The following is a 19,515-nucleotide window of genomic DNA, read 5'->3' as shown; positions in this document are numbered from 1 at the left end:
TACACTGAAACCTGGGATCAAAACTTGGGATGAAAACAGTCTGGCTGGAAGAAGGAGGCTGGATCAGTCTATCAACACACACATGGAAAGGAATTGTCTGATCTGAGGGATGGTGGAGAAAATGGGAAGAGTCCTTTTTTAACCCTTGCCTCCCAGTAGTTCAGCCTACTCGTGATTCAGGGACCTTTGAATCCAAATCATCCATCCCTGACAGTCTGGTTGGAATTCAGCCACCCACTGGCCTGTGGTCTCTCTGAAGGAAGGACTGTTTTCCCATTAAAGGGATCAGGAGGAGACGGAATCCAGAGCACTATGTTAGACTGGAACAGCCTTTAGCATAGAGACCTTTGCATGTATTTGGTGGATTCCTGTCTTCCCACATGGGCTCATTCCCTTTGGATGGAGTAGCTGTACTGCAATGAATCATTTCCCAGCAGTGCTGGAAACAAGCTTTGCATGAAATCATTAGGTTCTGTCATCTGGAAATCTCTTCTTGTTTTTAAGAGATTTTTGGATATTTGAGAGGAGAAATCTTTTCCTGACCTCGTCCTTCAGGGTATGTTTCATCCATTGACTATGTTGTTTCCTCTCCAGGGTTTGCCTGACTCCCACTCAGAGCTCACAAGTCACATAAACACCTTCCTGTGTCTCCAGAGAACATCAGCCAGCAGGGATCTTGTGGATATATCCCATGAGAAGCTGCACAAAGACAGTGCTTTGCTAGATCCAGAGGTGAGACATGGAAAGAATTTCCAGTTCTTGTGATACCTGATGCAGGCAGGAGCTGCAGGGGTGTGTTGCTCAAATATGAGCAAATTTGTCCTGGTGTAGATAAGATGCCTTGGAATTGAAATACCAGGAAATCCCTGGGATTGAAAGCTCAGGAAGAGCTGTTGATTAAAAAGCTTTAGCAATCAAAGTTGGTGTTTAGTGAGGATAATGGTGTTTGTGTCTGAAGGATTTGGGCCTATCACAGCTGAGCAGCAGATGAGACACGGCAGACTCCAGTTGTGATTCAGCTGGGAGTTTCTTTGTCCTGTTGTGTTCCTGCTTTTCTGCCCCTTTTACTTTCTTGGCATCTTCTCCTCAAGTCTCAGGTTCAGGGTATGCTGTTACCTAGTGTTACAGGGTTAGGTGACATTGGGAGTGGAGGAGCCATCCCTAGGGAGGTGTTTGGGGTAGAGTTGGAGCACCACTGTGAGAGTCACCTGAACCCACACCTTGTGCTTCTCCTGGTTTGCCAAGAGCTGCTGCTTTTATAAAGTGCTTTGGCACATGCTGTAAATCTGTGGGAGCTGCAGATGTGCCACAGTAGGATGAAATCAAATAAAGAACCATGACTTGGTGGTGGTTTAAACACAGCTACTTTCCATGCAGGAAAAAGGACTCACATGTGTCTTTGAGGGGAAAGAACTGCAAAAATTTAGCCACAGGATCACAAGCCATGTCTTGCTGGAGTCTCCAGATTGCCCTCTATGGCTCCAAAGATTTCCATCAGAGCAAAGGAAATCCAAGTTGTGGTGTTTTCTGACCTTACAGGCCTCTAAAATCCTGCAAGACAGAGAACAGAGTCCCAAAGTGGAGCAGAAAGAGGAAGATCCCTGTGCAGATGCAAAGATCTGTGAGGAACAGATGGCTAAAGTAGTGATTTTGGAAGAACAGATCAAAAACCTGAGGGAAGAACAAGAACTGCTGTGGTAAACCTTAACAAAGCCTGTGTTTTTTTCTGCTCCTTGTCTTTGCTGATTTAAGTTTTGAATCTTTTCCAACTCCACATGGGGCTGCTCCTGACAAAAATGAGCCTGGCATCTTCATGTTGTCCTTAGGTCAACATCTCTGATTTCGATGACTTTCCTCAATGCCATCAGGATCAGCCAGGATTAAAGATTTTTTCTGCAGCTCTTCCAGATTCTGAGCAGACTAAATGGGAGCTGTCCTTAGGAAGGAGGATTCTTCCCTTGAAGTTGGACTAAGGGTGTCCTGTTGTGGGTTTGGGCTCCTCAGGGATCACTGCTGGCAGCAGGTGATGGTCCTAGTTCCACTGGAGATTTGGGTAGTCCTTGGAATTTGGGTGTCTTTGGAGAGGAGGTGTCAGCAGGTGTTGGTTCAACTCCCCTTTTTGAGTAGATCAGGATAAATTTGGAGTTGGAGCATCTGGGCTCAGACTGTCCTTAGTAAATAAAAGCTTGGATTAAATCCAGTATGGTTACAGTGACCGGAGTTACTGATACTGGGATAAAGTACAACGAGGAGAAGGCAGTAGGGAGCTGCTAAGGAATCATGGAGTCGTTCAGGCTGGAAAAGCCCTGCAAGATCATTGAGTCCAACTATTTCCCAACACTGCCATGTTCACCCTTAACCCATATCCCCAGGTGCCACATCCATAGGTTTTTGAACACTTCCAGGGATGGTGATTCCAACCTGGACAACCTGTGCCAGTGTCTGGACATCCAGGACATAGAATCACAGAATTCCAGACTGTTCTGGGGAGGAAGGATCTTAAAGTTCATCCCATTCCACCCGCTGCTATGGGCAGGGTCACCTTCCACTATCCTGGGCTGCTCCAAGCCCTGTCCAGCCTGGCCTTGGGATGGGGCAGCCACAGCTTTGATCTTGGATGGAGAAAATGGAGATGGAGTTTTGGTGAAGATATGCCAGACAGTGGACCAGGACACCTGAGCCTCTATTCCAGTGCTTCCTGTGACTTTGAGTCCAGAGTAGCTCCTGTGCCTTTGTGAGGATTCCTTAGTCAGCCTGTAACCTCCTCCTGGGGAGAGCTGAGCCTTTGGACACACATGGTTTTGTGGGAAGTGTCCCAGGGAGACTGACCCTTGCCCAGAACTGCTGCACCCAGGATTGAATCCCCTTTGGAGCCTCCCAAAGCACTTGAGTGTTTAACTGGACTCTCATCTCCCAAGTTTTTTGCCCTTTGGGAGTTTTTTCTCTGGATTTGTGTAGTTATCTCTCTCCTTTACTATTTCTCCTTCAAGCTCTGAATTACTAGAGAGCAACAAGAAGAAGGAGGAGCTGGAAAAGCAGCTCAAAGAAAGCAAGGAAGAAAAAAGGATATTGCTTGAAGAAATTGCCCAGCTCAAATGTGATGTCCGGAGTGCCTGGGAGCAGGGCCCCAGCAGAGACACAAGGAGGATGGCCCCAGGCTTGGAGCAGAGGGAGAACAGGTTTCTCCCATGGCAGAGCTCAGCAGGCAGTTTAGAGGGGAGCCTTAAACAGGTATGGACAGCTTTGCCATTCTGCACCCTGCTTTTTGTCATTAATTGAGTGGCAAAATGTAATTAAAGTGGGCTGGAAGCCAGTCCTGTGGTGTGAGTGATTGTTGGAAATTAGGGATGTGTTAATTTCCTTGTGTTGTGCTATTGGATGTGATGAGGACTTGGATAAACTGAACTGATTACACATGGAAGAAATAAGTGATTTAGATGGAATTTGTTCACGTTCCTCACCTTGCGAGCTGAAGGAGAAAGAGAGGTGCAGGTGTCCCTTCCAAACAGGGAGAAAATGATGGAAGAACTCAGGATGGGGTGACTGAGGAGGAGGTCAGTTTCTGTGCAAAGATTTTGGAGAGAAGAGAGCACAGGGTGGTCTGTATGGCCAGGGTAGGAATGAGAAGTAGAAGATCGGAGTCCAATTGTATCCAAGAAGCAACAAATCATCCAGGTGGAGCAGAGCAAGACACAAGGAGTGCAGTGGATGTGGGAAGGGATCCTGATAGAAACAGGTGAGGAAAACCCCAAAAAACCAATGGGGCCAATGGACCTCCAGGACAACTGACACTGCCAGATCCCATAGTGCTGGATCAAGACTTTTCCCTGCTTGGGAAGTTATCTGGGGATTATCTGAGAAGGCAGATTTTGTCTTCAGTGAATTCCATCTGGTCCCAAGAGCAGAAGGTGAAGATGCAGAGTGGGAATGCAGGCCCAGAGATGGCTGAAAGTGATGCTGGAAAGAAAGGCTTTGGTACAACCCAGGCTTTGGTGTGTGTGCCAGGAAGGTGAGTGAGCCAAGGAGGTCAGTTATCTCCCAAGAGCCATCGCAGACCATCGGTGACACCTCCCAGTGTCCAGGCTTTGTCCTGTTGTGTTGTTCCTGCCAGGACTTGCCTTTCTCCTGTTCCTGGTCCCTCTGGGAGCTGGGCTGTGTGTGTCATTCCTGCTTGGATGCCTGAGACTCTGGTACAAAAATCCAAAGTGACCTAGTTGCTTTGCTTTGATTGGACAGGTTTGTTTTAATAGGGATTTGTTCCCTCATCCAGGTTATCACCTCTTCCCCCTCAGCCTCAGGAGTTATACTGCCTTCTCTGAGGTGATGGAGAGAACCATTGAGTCATTGAGCTTGGAAGAGGCCTCTGAGATCATCAAGTCCAACTATTAACCCAGTAGTGCATGTTCACCACAAGCCATGTCCCCAGGTGCCACATCCACATGGCTCTTAAAACCCTGCAGGGACAGGGAAAGGAACCAGGACATGGTGTAGGGATAGAGAAATGCCCCTCTGGAAGGCTTTATGCATCTTCCTGTCCAAATGCCCTTAAATCTTACTGGCTTCTGCCTTCCTTAATCACATTTACCCTGCCTTAAAGTTAATTTCTGGGTCACTTCTGCTGTTCCTGCAGGGTCTGTCACAGGAGAGGTTCCAGCAGCAGGAGGAGAAGCTGCAGCAGCTGCGCCAAGACCTGCGGCGGGTGCAGAACTTATGCAGCTCCGCTGAGAGGGAGCTCAGGTATGAGAGGGAGAAGAATGCTGACCTCCAGAGGCAAAATCTGCTGCTCCAGCAGGAATGCACCAAGGTAGGGACAGAACCAGGCTCCCCAGTGTGCTCTGCCTCAGCTCCATGGAAATTATGGCCATGAGGGCTGGAGCCCATCTATAGCCAGGCTGGGAGAGCTGGGGGTGTTTACCTGGAGAAGAGAATGCTCCAGGGAGACCTCAGAGCCCCTTCCACAGCCTAAAGGGGCTGCAAGAGAGCTGGAGAGGGACTTGGGACAAGGATCTGGAGTGCTGGGACAAGAGGAAATGGCTTTCCACTGCCAGAGGGCAGCATTAGATGGGCTGTTGGGAGGAAGTCTGTCCCTGTGAGGGTGGTGAGGCCCTGGCACAGGTTGCCCAGAGCAGCTGTGGCTGCCTCATCCCCAGGAATGTTCCAGGTCTGGTTGGACAGGACTTGGAGCAACATGGGATAGTGGAAGGTGTCCCTGCCCATGAAAGGGGGTTGGAACCAGGTGAACCTTAAGGCCTCTTCCTACCCAAGCCATTCTGGAATTCTGTGAAAAATTTCACTGTGTCAAGTAAAACATGCTTTCCTTCCTCTTTTGAGGAAGTGATTCCTCTTTTGCTCATTCTGGAGTCCTGTTCCCCTTCCCGAGCCAAGCAATTCTCACTGATTTATGCTGAAGTGTGAATCTGATTTCTTCTCTGGGATCGCAGGTCAAAGCTGAGCTGAAGCAGGCCCAGGCCAAACTCTTGGACACCACGGAAACATGTTCTTCGCTCTCAGTACAGTGGGAGAGGAGCCAGCAGAAGGTCAAGGAGCTGGAACTGGAGCTCTCCAAGTGTTCCCAGGCTGATAAGCTCCAGAGCAGCCTCCAGGAGAGGCTGGCCCAGGAGAAATCCAAAGCAGGAGAAGCACAAAAGAAGGTGAGTGTAAGCTAGGGTATGTTTGATGGTTCTGTGCAGCTCCAGTGCAGGAAACAAGCAGGTTTGCTTCCCCAAATTCCTTTTTGTGATCCCTTGGCTTAATATTGTAGGAAAAAAAAGTCTGCAATTAGTGGGAGCATAATCAAGGCAATAGAAGCCATGTCTGATAACCCAGTATCTCTGAAATACTGATAGTGGGGCTGGCAGGCACAGGGAATCCTGATTTTGTTCTTACTGAGGAGACTTCGTACTGTTTACTGGCTGGAAAGTTCCAAAACCTTGTGTTTTCCATGGCACTGATTCTGTCATGCTCCTGCAGAAATCACTGGATTCTCTTTTGTAGTGTGCAGGATCAAACTGGGTCAAAAAAAAGATTGTTGGGAATTCATGACATAGTGTCATGAATTTGGTCCAAAAATCTGGTAGCCATTCCAAAGGTTTTCCTTTTAATGGACTTAGAGTCAAAACAAGGAAATCTTTCCTTCCCATGCCTCAGACACTGGGGAATCAGTGGGATCTGATTCAGACACTGGCCTATGCATTCAGAAAGTTTCTTCTATGTCCATTTTAATCCAAGGTCTCAAAACTCCAGCAAAAGCTGAAGGATTCTCAGCACCAGCTGCTGCTAGCAGAGGCCCGTGTTTCTGATAAGAAGCTTCTGGAGGAGGAGCTGAAGGAAGCTCGGGAAAATGAAGCCCGAGTGCAGCAGGAACTTCATGAGGAGCAGCTGAAAAGGTCTCTGTGCTGTGTAGGGGCTGTGCCAGCCCTCCAGCAGCTCCTGGCTGCCCTGGCAGGGTTCAGGGAGACGCAAACCACTGCTTTGAGCTCCCATCTTCTCTTTGGACCTGCCTTATCCCTGGAGTTCTCCAGGGATTTCCCCCTTCCTGAAATTTAAAAGATTATTGGAGGCTTCATCTGCCTTGGCCATGGCCTCTCCTGTCAGTGCAATGATGCCAACAGCCCCCTTCCCTGTGCATCTGGGAATGATCCCAGTATATTATCCCCCCTTTCTGTGTCACTGGGACATGGGGACGATTGGGATGTGCAGATTGTCCCAATTGTCCTTTGTCCCCTTCCATGTCAGCTGGGGCAAGAAGGGAACAGGGAGTGTTTTGAGTGGCAGACAAACACCTTGGGGGCAGGTGGCACATCCCCCTCCAGCTCTCACTATTACGCCATTGTGTTTCTAGGAGGCTTCTGGAGCAGCAGGTGGAGGAGCTGCGGCAGCAGCTCCGGCATTCCCAGGAGACAGAGGCATCACTGGCCAAGATGAATGTGGAGCTCCAAGCCAAGACCCTGCATGTCCTGGAAGATGAGAAGAAGCTGGATGCTGGTGAAGTGAGTGACAGTGAGGGGTTCCCTCATCATACAAGGGGGAACAGGACCATCACAAGCTGGAATCTGTTCCTGGGAGCTGCTGGAATTGGGAATATCTGATCAGGGGCCAAACCCTTGCAGATCTCACTGATTTCAACAGGAGCTGGAGGAAAAGCAGCATCCCAAAGCCAGTTGGTTTCCTGGGATGCAGCTCGGAGGGCACAGGAAGGCTTGGTGGTTTCTTCCTTCCCTTTATCTTGCAGAGCTTGGAGCTTTTGCTTGGAAATTTTGGCAGAGTCCATTGTTGTGGAGGGTTCATTGCCCCTTTCTGCAACAAAATCCCATGACTTATTAGGGGGAGGAGGGGTATGGTCTCAGGGGCTGGCTGGCTTGATGTTGGCTGTAGTGGGAACCACTGGGGTTCATGAGAGAGAAGCTTTGGAGACTAGGCAGATGGGAGGCAGAGGAGTCCCTCCAGCTGGGGCCACACACACAAGTTAAAAATAGCCCTTTCCCAGCATGTGCAGTGCCAGAAGGAGAACCAGAAGCTCTCGGAGCAGCTGGTGCTGCTGAAGGAGGAGAACAAAGCCCTGTATGAGGAAGGTGTCCGACTCCTGAACCAGAAGGATCTCTATGTCAGGTAATGCCCAAAAACCTGCCTGGGCCTGCTATTGGATTTGGCTGTGGTGTGGACCTTCCTGTCCAATGTTCAGGCTTTTAGCACTAAATCCACCAGCCCTGTGTGCAGTGAGCTGATCCACCATGTTTGCTGTCAGGGAATTCCAGAAAAGTTTGAGTGGGAACAGACCTTAAAGCCCATCCTGTTCCATCCCTTGCCATGGGTAGGGACACCTTCCTCTATCCCAAGTTGTTCCAAGCAACCTGTCCGGTCTGGCCTTGGACACTGCCAGGGATGAGGCAGCCACAACTGCTCTGGGCAACCTGTGCCAGGGTCTCACCACCCTCACAGGGAAGGATTTCCTCCTAATATCCCATCTGACCCTGCCCTCTGGCAGTGGAAAGCCATTCTCCTTTGTCCAAAGTCCCTCTCCAGCTCTCTTGGAGCCCCTTTAGGCCCTGAAAGGGGCTCTGAGGTCTCCCTGGAGCATTCTCTTCAGGTGAACACTCCCAGCTCCCCCTAGTTGGCTCCCCAGCAGCCTTCCTGCTCTCCTTGGTGGGTGAAGGCAGCACAGGAGGATGGTCTAGGTGTTAGTTGGGGTCTTGGTGTCAGCAAAGACTCTCCCTGGAGCTTCTCCTTTCTCTCCAGAGCCCTTTTGTTTAATTTGAAGCAGAGTAGCTTTTTTTATCATGAATTTTGAGCAAACATGCGCAAATCTCTCTTATATGATAGAAATTTCTCTTCTTTTTTGGTATTATTTTCCCTTCTATCCCAACTGGATAAATATAAAGAAGGACTTTGCCCAAATTGACAAGAGGGGAAGAGAAAAAAATCAGAAGTGTCAGGAGGGAAAAATGTTTGTCCCCAGTGTTCTAACTCAAAGAAGCTCCCACTGAAGTGGCTCTTCTTGCTCCTCTTGACCTGTCCATTCCTGTTCAGAATTCTTAATTTTCCACCCAATGTGTGGATGTGGCATTTGGGGACATGGTTAGTGGGTGGCCCTGGCAGTGCTGAAGGAGTAGTTGGACTTGATGATCTTGGAGGGTTTTCCTACATTTTCTTCCCATTCAAAGTTCATTCCCTTAGCTATCCACATCCCCACCAACAAAACCAACTTATCTTTGCCTTGGAACTTCCAGTTTTGGTGCCCTTATAATCCTGTTTGTTATAAAAACCTGGAAGGGATGAGCACAAGGATTTGTAAAGCTGGGAGTCACTTCTGAGAATGTTTTGGGTCCTTTTCCTTTATCAATTTCCATTTGGTTGACACTTAAAAATTGAGATTTCCAACAAAAACACCCCCAAATTGATAAGTGAAAGTGTCCAGACAGTCCGTATGCTCATTCTGGGCAGGAAGGAGGAGCTGGGGGATGGCTGATACTCCAAGTTTGGACTTTGAATAGCCTGTATAAACCCAAGACATTCTTGCCTGGATGGTGACCCTGAGCAAAAGTGCTTGTCACAACCTGATGGTTGTCCCTGCTTTCCCAGGAAATACAATGAGATGCAGCTCCGGCACAAAGACAAGATCCGCAGGGCCAAGGAGACCTTCATCCACGAGGTGAAACAGAGGGACAGCAGGATCAAACAGCTGGAAAATGAGCTCAGCGAGTCGAAGCTCCAAGTGGAAAAAGTGAGAGGACACATCCAGGGCTTCTGCAAGGGGAGGCTCCAGGGGCATTGCTGCTTCCAATAGTATGTCCTGGTGGCCAAGAAGGCCAGTGGTACCTGGCCTGTATCAGGAATAGTATGGCCAGCAGAAGGAGGGAGGTCATTCTTCCCCTGTACTTGGCACTGGTGAGGCTGCACCTTGAGTGCTATGTCCAGCTCTGGGCCCCTCAATTGAGACGCTTGAGCACGTCCAGAGGAGGCAAGGAGGCTGGTGAGGGGCTTGGAACACAAGCCCTGTGAGGAACGACTGAGGGAGCTGGGGTTGTTTAGCCTGGAGGAAAGGAGACTCAGGTGACCTTATCACTCTCTTCAACTCCCTGGAAGGTTGTTGTAGCCAGTGGGGGTTGGTCTCTTTCTCCAGGCAGCAACTGACAGAGCGAGAGGACACAGTCTTAAGCTGTGCCAAGGGAAATACTGGTTGGATACTAGGAAAAAGTTTTTATGGAAGGACTGATAAAATACTGGAATGGTCTGCCTGGGGAGGTGGTGAAGTCACCATCCGTGTGTGTGTTTAAAAAGAGACTGGATGTGGCACTGTTTATTTGAGATGTTAGTGCATGGGTTGGACTTGATGATCTTGAAGGTCTCTTCCAACTTAGTCATTTTGTGATTCTGTGCTTCTGTGAAAATAATCATGGATTCAGGGAATGGTATGAGCTGGAAGGGACATTAAAGTTAGTCTCATCCCACCAGCTGCCATGGGCAGAGACACCTTCTGCTATCTCAGGTTGCTCCAAACCCCGTCCAGCCTGCCCTTGAACACTGCCAGGGATGGGACAGCCACAGCTGCTCTGGGCAACCTGAGTCAGGGCCTCCCCACCCTCACAGGGAACAATTCCTTCCTAATATCCCATCTAACTCTGCCTCCTGGCAGTGGGAAGCCATCCGCCCTTGTCCTGGCACTCCAGGCCCTTGTCCGAAGTCCCTCCTTGCAGGAAGTTATCAGGGGCTCCAGCCAAGCCAAAAGGAAATTCCTGGCTCAGAATCACCCCTGGGGGAAGCCACATCCTCAAATCGCAGTCTGACACTAGCTGAGCTCCATGTTCCTTTGCAAGTCCTGCTGGGAAGTGACCCCAGAGTCACTTTTTGAGGTATTTTACAATGAACAAGGTATGGAATTGCAGTCGTTGAGGTTGGAGAAGACCTTTAAGATAAGGATCTTCATCAAGTCCAACTATGCACTCACCACCACTAAACCATGTCCCCAAGTGCCACATCCACACAGCTCTTGAGCACTTGCAGGGGTGGTGACTCCAAGCTTTTAGGAGCTGGCACCCTTGATGGTGGTCCCTTGGGAAAGCCCTGAGGTTTGCAGAGGACAGAGGAGAGTCAAAAGTAACTGGTGATTGTTCCTTCCTTCTCCACCACCCTAAGGGGAAGGTGCTGGTTGCCCAGATCACTGCTGAGAATGAGAAATTACTCCAGGAGAGGCGACGGCTCCTTCAAAAAATATCAGACCAGGAGGAGTCCCATTGGAGCCTCCGGTCTGGGATTCCCTCCTTGCAAAGCAGGTAGGCTCCTGCTGATGTTCATCCCCTGGGATTCTCCCTTTTCCTGGTTTTATGCCTCTTTCTCTTAAGAATTCCAGAGGAAAGTCTGGATTGTGCCCCAGGAGTGGCTTTCATGGCTGTAATTAGGGATGTAATTACCCCGTTTTCCCATCCAAGACCTTGCCATTGAGCTGGAGGCTGTGGAGAGCAACAGCTCTGAGGTTGGAAAAGAACATTTCTGTTTGAAAATGGAGTGTGGCAAGAAGGGAAATTACTTGTGCTTTGTGCCATGCCCAGAGGGAAGATCCTGGGGGAGGAGAATACCCGGCTGCAGGATAAGCTCCAACTCTCCTGCCATGTGGCCACCTCCCAGCGCCTTTCCAGGAGCAGCCCTGCTCCCAACACAGAGGTGAGACCCTGGGAGGGCTAGGATCAGCAGGAATCACAGAGCCTGATGTCTGAGGGTCTGAGGAAGAGCTGGATCCATCCCTTGAGATGGAAAGGGCTCCCACATGGTGGGTGGCGATGGCTGTGGCGAAGAGAGGCTTTGTGAGGAGCTGAAGGCTCCATAAACTCAGCCCCTGCTCATCTCTGAGCTGCTACCCGTGGGATCCCCTTCCACAGTGGCAGGAATCTCACTTGGCACGTTTAGAGCTGTTCAAAGGTCTCAGTTGTAAAGTTGGCTCTAGCAAAGGAGAACCAATCCTGCATCGAGATTGGGAATGTTCCTCCTGCCAGGAGGAATATTCCTCCCTCAGGCCAAGCTGACTGATTATTCCTGAGCTGAGTGAAAGTATTTGCCATATTAATGAAGAACTTTGGCAGGAGTAACGGAGAAAATCCAGGAAATCAGAGTTTTCAAATGAACCAGGTGGATTTTGGAGTTTATTGGTACTTTTAATTTGTAGGGAACCCAGGTAGGTTGGAAATGAGCTGTTGAGGGGGGAAGGGCTCTTTGGGCTCACCTGGCCTTGGTGGGGCTTGGTTTGGATTTTTTAGTATAAATTTACACACAAAGTACAACCAAATCCCTGATTAGCATCTCTGTGGGGCTGCAATTAGTGGAGAGGACTCTCAGGGAAGCTGGGGGAGAGCTTGGAAGACCCGGAATTGCTGGAATTCAGAGTCTGACCTGTACCACCTCCTTTCAAGTCTCTGTTCCTCCTTCCAGGACTCGAAGATCATTCCTGGCTCTGAACGCCAACCACAGAGTAAGGTGTTGTCACCTCCTCATGCCAGGTACCGTGGAGGGGGGAAGGAGGATCCAGGGAGGAGGGGAGGAGCCACTTGAGCATTTTGGCTGCTCCACCCTGTGCTTTCACCTTCCAGAGGCCTTTTTTTTTAGTTTTTGGTCAAATTTTAGGGAAAATGTTATTAAAATGGCATTAAGATGGTATAAAAACCAGTTAGCAGATGGGATTGAGAAGTCAAATTTTCAGAATATTTTGGGGAACATTGTGGGATTTAGGAATCCTGGTGCTCAGGGGCTTTAGAGGAGTCTTTATACAAGAGACTTGGAGACTTTGAGACTTGGAGCCCTAGTACAGCCAGAGCTGTGTCCCACATTGCTCTGGGATGTGTTCCTCCATTTTAATCCATGCCAGACCAGATGAGGGAAAGGCAGAGGGACCCTGTAGCTCTGGAGATGTAGCTCAGGGGGTTTGGTTACTGGCTCTTTTGGGATGAAGGATGCCCCAAGCAGGTTCTGGGCTGGCTGAGAGTGTCCCTTCCTTGGCTGGAGGAGGAGCCTTGATCCAAGAGAAAAGCATCAACATTGTCCTGTGCTGCTCAGAGGTGTTGGGTAAGGGTCACCCAGACTCGACAGAATGACAGAAAATGGAAATTTATTTCCAGCTTCCAATCCCAAGATCTCCCAGAACCTCTTGGTGCCCTAAAGGCCCTGCAGAATGCGAAGCCTGAGGGAGAGGCTGAGAGCCAGGATTCTTCCTTCTGCCTATCCCCCTCGCAGCCTTCAGAGATTGGGTACCTGAATGTGGCCTCTCCCGGGGATACCACAGCCCCCACAGCCTCACCGCTGCAGGACGAGAGCCGGAGCCTTGGCTCCGAGAACTTCTGAGCTGTGAATGTTGGTGGCAGCCTTACCTGAACTGTAGGATTTGGGCTCCTGGGGCAGTGGGACGACAGTCTGCAAAGAGAATTGCCAAATGGACTGGCCCCATGATTTCTGGGATACATTCCAACTACATGATTCCACAGCTTTTTTTTTTTTTTTATTATTTGCTCACCTGTAAATGTGTGTGTGATCCCAGATCCACTGGAGGCTGGAATTTGTAGATAAACTCAGTACAATGATAGAGGGGTGGGGTAAAGGGTGTCTTCCCTCAATTCGAATTCCCTGACCAGTCGAAATCAATACATTTTATAAATAAAACTTGGAGAAGTTTCCTTTTACCCTGTGCCTACAATCCATCCCCACACACTGTCATTCCCCTTTTTCCATGCTCTCAGCCTTCCCTTTGCTTTGTGCAAAGGTGAATGGGGTACCTGAGCACCGGGGAGAGGATGGAAATGTGTAGGGAAAGAAGATGGAGGAAAGAGAAGCTCTGGGGGCAGGATACAATGGGCAGAGGGGTCAGAAATAAGATAAAGGGAGATGGAAGGGCAAAGGGAAATGGAATGGGGGCAGAAGAGAGGAGGGGTATGAGCATCCAGGGAAGGAAAGGAGATACATCTGGAATAAATGGTCTCTGAGGATGCTTGGGTGGGAGTGGGAGGGATCAGGCCATGCAAAACAGGGAGTGGAGGGAATCTGAGGGTGCCAAGAGGGAAGCAGCAGGATCAGAACTGCAGATCAGGTGGGAACAGAGCATAGCTGCTCATCTCCATGGGCCTTTCTGTGCTTCCTGGGCTCTCCCTTTGTGTTTTTGGGAGCTCTGGACCCCTTGGTGTGCCCCCTCTGCACCCTGGCTGTCCCTTAGAGGGTATCCCAAGCCCTGGTGTCCATTTTGGGAGGTATCCCCACTCCTTGGTTTGTTTTGTGCCATGCCCAGGCCACAGCGTTGCCTTTGGGTGCCCCTGGTCCCTGACTATGCATGTTTGGGCTCCCCACAGCCCTCAAGGAACCTTTTGGAGTGTACAGAGCCTCTCCATGGGATTTTCTGTGTCACAGAGCCCCGGGTGTGCCTTTGGGCTCCTCTGCACACCCCAGTGTGTGTGAGCATTGTCTGGGGGAGATTTGTGCATCCTCAGCTCTCTGGCTGTGCCCTGGGCTACCCCAGAGCCCCCACTGAGCCTTTGGCTACCAAAGACCTCAGGTGAGGTATCAGGAACACTCCCATGGAGGGCTGAGGTGTTTCATCCCTTCTGATGGGGCAGCACTGGCTCAGCCACCTCAGGGAGAGGCAGAGTCAGGTCTTAAAAGAGGTGCAAACCAGTAGAGACCCTGAAGGGTCCACAGACTCATTTCTGGGCCTTCCACCAGAGGACTGGGCATGACCTCAGTGTTACATCAGACAGTGTAAAACTCCTGACCCTACTGAACCTGAGCCCATATTAACCCACTGAACTTTGTGATTTTGGAGCTTCTCCTACCCCTGATGGATCCAGACTGTGGCCATCACTTTGACCATGGACACTGAAGTTGCAACAACCAAGTCTTGTCACTGCACCTATGGGTGGTGAGACCTTTCCTCTCCATGCTCTACTCTGATCCTTTCCTTTTTTTATTTCTTTTCCACATATATTTTCTCAAGTGTTATTTTTATACTATTATATTGGTATATTTCTAAAGGAAATAACCAAAATGGCTACATAGGTAACTTCCATTGCAACCAAAATGACTACATAGGTGCCTTCCATTGCAACCAAAGTGTTAAAATAATTGTGATATATATATAAATATTTATGTATGTATGTGTGCACCATCATTCAGTGCCCTTTTATCCATTCCAAGGGATCTATTAACCCAGAGCCTGGGTTACCCCACCTCAGAGATGGCTTGGAACAGCTCCATCAGTTCACCCTCATCTCAGAGCAGCTCTGTGCCCACATAATAGGATGGGCAATTTTCCACAACTCTCCAGTGCCTTGAGGTCTGTCTTGTACGAAGGGGTTCCCCAAACAATCACTTTTACTTGAGGTAGGACCTCCCCAGTGCTGGAAGCATAAAAAAGGGAAGAAAATGCAAAGCTCCAAATGTGACAGGGCCTGTGGTGCAGATACAGAACCAGAGGAAAATCCTGTGTTTTGTGTTGTTGTGGCAGTGAGAGGAACATGGAGCAGGGCATTATGGAAGAGCCTGCCAGGCCATTGCCCTGGAGGGATGTCCCTTGAATGGATGGAATGTGGTCAGCTCATCTCAACCCCTCCCCGGGAGAAAGGACCTAGATGAGGCAGTTCTCTCAGGTCAGAAGAAGGCACCCATAATGCTTTGATGTGCCTTTCCAAACCCATTGGTTCTTCCCCTTTGGTACCACCCCTGCTTTCCCCATAAATACCCCTGCTAGGCAGGGAGCTTCCATTCCTGGCCACCCCTTTGCAGAATAATAAAAGCTACCCTGTGGAATAGCTACACAGCACTTCTGTCTCTCTGTCCCTGAGTCAGCCTGGGATAACGTCGCAGGGCAGAGCTGAAATCACTGCTAAGAGCTGAAACCACTGCTAAGAGCTGAATCACTTGCAGCCCCTGGCTGCTGTGCCTTGCTGAGGCTGCCCGACACCCGGAGACTGCCCAAGACCACTAGAAGGCTGTCTCTAGCAAGACCTCTCTCTCTGGGAAGATGGTGGCCATCCAGATCGGACTACAGACTCCACGATGGTTCACAGGGCATGGCCTCGTTCTTCTGCTTGATGCCCAACAACTCCTACCAAAGAATATTCCTTACACTTGGGACCACAGAGAACAGGAGGTTTGACCATGATCCTATCCATGTACAGTCATGGTTAATAAGGTATGAAATGTACCCTAGTTTTGTACTTACCTAGGGGATTAGAGTTCAACCTGGAATTTGGAGGGACAGATTGATGGGATTGTCCCCTTCATCCTGCTCAGAAGGGATGTCCCTGGGTAAATCTCTGGGTAAGGCCACACTGAATGTTTTGACACAGGAAATGAATCTGTGATTGTAATGGCATCATTGGAGCTCTCTGGGGCTGTGCTGCAGGTTTGTTTTCCTTATGCCCAGCATAGGAATGGATCTGGTACAGGGTAACTGGAATGCCTGTAATTGGTAATCATGAATCCAGTTAACTGAGATCACTTACCCTGTATGTCACACTCAGTGGACCCTGCTTTGGGTGAACCCCACCAGAACTACACTTCATGGGCTATTCATGCATCCAGCATCAGCCCCTATGGCTGTTTTTGCAATAACCTATTGTGGTGCATCCTCTCCCTGCCCTACAGGAGCTCCCGATAAGCACCTGATAAAGTGAAGAGTCCCCTGACTGTACCAGGAGCTCCCAAGTATAACAGCAACAGCAGCTGCCTGTCCAAGGTGAAGAACAAAGGATAATCAGTCATTCCTTGACGGCCTTGGAACAGTCCCTATCCGAGTCAGAGCCCGAGTGGAATGGCACCATTGTTGCTGGAGTTTTGAAAACAATTTCCAAGTGTTTCAGATAAGTTGGATTCTGGCCATGATGAAAACTTACTGATGACTGAAGTCAGTCATCTCCTGATCCTGCAAACACCAGTGCCTTAGAGGTCTCTGGGACCCTGTGTTGCAGCTGTGTGCCTGTGTAGGAGTGAGGCCTACAGTCTGAGATAAGGGATTTTCATGGGATATGTGGTGGTGGGAGTACTTGGGTGTGATCACCTGCTGGTCAGGTGATGGGTTATCAGGCAAAGGCTGGAATGGTTGGAATCTGCCAGAAGGAAGATGGAGTGCTGCTCAGGTGTCATGTTCTATTCTGCCCTTGCCAAGACCCAGAGTCTTTGTAATCTCTCTCATTATGACTCTTGATATCTCTCATTTCCAGATAAACTGCATCCTCCTCCCTCTTCCCCAAAGCATGGACGCCTCTTAGCAAAGATTTGTGCCTCCAGGCACAAATTCCTGGGAACATTTTTCCTGTGCAGCTTTTGCATCTCCAGTGCATTTATCACTCAGTCTAACAAGAGTCTGTAACCTGCTGCTCCAATAAACTGCACTGTTGGTGAATTTGTGTTTATGAAAGTTACCACTGGATGTGACCAGACCTGCCAGGTGGAACTGGCTCCTGTCAGGAATTCAGCCCTGCTGCACCCAGCCCCTCTGATCCCTCAGGACCAGCTGGGACACTAGGTTTGTTTTCTGCCAAATTTCTAACTCTTAACATAGCAGTATCCATGTAATCATTCTAAATTGATTTCCATCCAATTTTCCTGTGTGCTTCAGCAGCGGCTCTGGGACACTTGTCGGAAAGGGCAGTGGCTGGGTAGGGGCAGCCCCTCAGAATGATGAGTGCAACCTCCTTCCTCTATAGGGTAAAGCCTGGGGGCAGGGAGATGTCTGTGTGGGGCTCTGCAGCCCCTTGGTGACACGTGAGGTCACAATGGGATGTTCTACCTCCATGGAACCATAACACCTACTTCCCTGAGAGCCAGAGACCAGCCCAGCTGTGGTGCCCCACTGTCCCAACAGGCCTCCTGGCCTAAGGCCATGATGGGATGGACAGGAGGAGAAGAAGAAGTCGGTCAGGAGGAGCTGCAGCCATGACAGAGCTTTTCCCTGGCTTCCTCCTTGCACTGTCTCCAGATCTTGTGTACTTCCACAAGGATGGTAAAGCCTTGAGATCCCCCGAGGTCCAGGCATCCTCCTGGCCCTGGGGGTGGGAATGTATTGGTGGTTTTGCCCAGGGAAAGGGTCCCTTTGGAGAAGGGGATCTGACATTAAGAAGGTGAAGGGGGAATGATGAACTTCATCACTTCAGCATGGCCCTTTCTCTTCTTCTGACAGAAATCACTAAAGTTTGGGATTGTGTGTCTGAGTGCTATCACCAAGACCTGCTGCTGAAGAAGGTGGGGCTGGTTTCCTCATGGTCCTCCCTCAGACCATGAGGGCTTCCTGATCCTTCCCCATCCTGCCTGGCTCTTGCCCAGCCTAGAGGCCAGAAGAAATGTCCCAGGCAGACCTTGCATTTTAGCCAGAGACCCACTGTGAGCACAGGAAATAAGTGAAACAGTGCTTGAGTAAAAGAATGTTGGATTTCCTCTTCGGAGTCTTCCCCAGGATGACTGGAAAGGAGGGACATCCAGGCCATGCTTCAGCACTCCTTGGGCCTTCCCAGGCTCCAGGAATTTCTCCCACATGTCTTGCATTGTGCAGATCCTGGAGAGGAGGGAGTGAGGAACCATCTGGAGTGAAAGGCTCTTCTCCAAAGTTTTCCTAGGGGCTCCATCTCAGGCCTTGGACCTGCAGGGATGGAAAGGGCACAGATCACCCTTAGCCTTCCCTCCTGTTTGCCCTCTGATTGCCTGCTTTTGCTTCCAGAGAGCTGGGCTGATAAGCCTGGGTACCATCCACATTATGAAAAGACCCATCTGGCATGGAGAAGGGGAAGGTTTCATGCTGGACAGTCTGGCATTTGATCTGAACAAGCTGTTTCTGGTGGGGAAGAAGCTCCTTCATGGGAAAAGCCCTGTGCCTGGTAAGATGAGCCCTTTAGCTCTATGCTCCCCCTGGACATGGATGGGTTCCTCCAGCAGCCCCTCCAGAGCCCTCTGGGTACCTATGGTGTGTTGGCTGCTGCTGGAGAGCTCTTGGAGGTGTTTCTGAGAATCTCCTGGCACCAAAGAGGCTGATGATCCCCACCACCTTGGGAAGGCAAGAATCAGCATTCCTGCTGGCTCCTGCAGCCACCTGAGAGGTTCTGTGGAGCTGGGCCATGGTGATTGAGCTGGCAGTGCAGGGGCAGGGGCTTATGGCACAAAAGTAGGATGAATGCTGGGTAAAGAGTCATTGTGGTGGGAGGGGGTTGGTGGGCTCTCAAGAGGCCACAGAAGGGCTGAGTGCGTGACTTGGTTTTCGGTGGTTTCCCCATAGGGCTCTCCAAAGCTGACAAGTTGGTTTGTGCTAAGGTGGCCTTGTGCCTGCACAAGCCCACCATCGTGATGTGCATCAAGGCCACACTAAAGATCTGTGAGTGGGCCTTGTCCAGTGTCCAGAACTTCAACTTTGTGTTCAAGGACATTGGCATCCTGGTTTGCTGGGTAAACCTCATGTGGTCATGAGGTTCTTTGAAGACTTGGTCCAAGGTGGCTCAGTCACAGCTCCTGGCAGAGGGTTTGCTCCAGGTGAGTTTGGCATATATTTCATGTGCCCTCAAGCTCCTGGGGACAAAGCCGCGGCCTTGGGCAGCTTTCCATGGTCCTGGTAGGTGAGCCTGCCCTCTTGCTCCCAGGGAGTTATCCCTGGGCTATGGCTTCTATGGAGATGCTGCTGGTGTAGCCTTGTTGTCCCAGAATACCAAAGTGGTGGAGATGTTCATGGGTTTGGGACAATGTAGGGGCACAGGGTGATGGAGAGAGAGCTGGGGCTGGGTGTTGAGGAGGGGCAGCTGGGGCTGGGAGTGGAAGAGGGGTTTTGTGGCTTGTGAACAGCAGTGCCTTGTAAATTCTCTGTGGATCCTGGCATGTATCTGTCCCTGTTGCAGTCACCAAATCTGCAGCCATTATTCACAGCCCACACGGAAAAGGACTTTTCCCAGATTCCTCCTGGAGGTGTCTTTGTGTTGCCACAGTGAGTGTAATTTTTTCTGTACACCATGGGGTGATAACCAGCAACACGTTTTGGTCCTGGCTTCTCCCAGGTGGGAGGAATCCTTG

General features: G+C 50.0%; 1 protein-coding gene across 25 annotated transcripts in view; it reads left to right on the top strand.

The window, feature by feature from the left end:
• CCDC30 (coiled-coil domain containing 30) overlaps positions 1 to 19,515 on the top strand; it is a 45,793-nt gene that overhangs the window by 22,054 nt on the left and 4,224 nt on the right. For 10 of the 25 annotated variants that reach the window (XR_014591560.1, XR_014591561.1, XR_014591562.1 and 7 more), the window contains exons 7-22: positions 595 to 732; positions 1,540 to 1,697; positions 2,991 to 3,231; positions 4,631 to 4,804; positions 5,442 to 5,651; positions 6,229 to 6,386; positions 6,842 to 6,989; positions 7,487 to 7,608; positions 9,079 to 9,220; positions 10,633 to 10,769; positions 11,046 to 11,157; positions 11,920 to 11,987; positions 14,972 to 16,993; positions 17,087 to 17,470; positions 17,648 to 17,709; positions 18,182 to 19,429. Coding sequence is in view for 3 of the 25 variants with exons in the window: in XM_083876716.1 (XP_083732842.1) it covers positions 595 to 732; positions 1,540 to 1,697; positions 2,991 to 3,231; positions 4,631 to 4,804; positions 5,442 to 5,651; positions 6,229 to 6,386; positions 6,842 to 6,989; positions 7,487 to 7,608; positions 9,079 to 9,220; positions 10,633 to 10,769; positions 11,046 to 11,157; positions 11,920 to 11,987; positions 12,603 to 12,825 (2,031 nt within the window). In the remaining 22 variants the exon portion in view is untranslated. The other 15 variants (XM_083876716.1, XM_083876714.1, XR_014591552.1 and 12 more) reach the window with 14 other exon arrangements.

Source organism: Zosterops lateralis (genome assembly GCF_965231275.1).
Source record: "Zosterops lateralis genome assembly, chromosome: 22".
Classification (NCBI taxonomy): domain Eukaryota; kingdom Metazoa; phylum Chordata; class Aves; order Passeriformes; family Zosteropidae; genus Zosterops; species Zosterops lateralis.
This window is presented reverse-complemented; position numbering and strand designations above follow the sequence as displayed.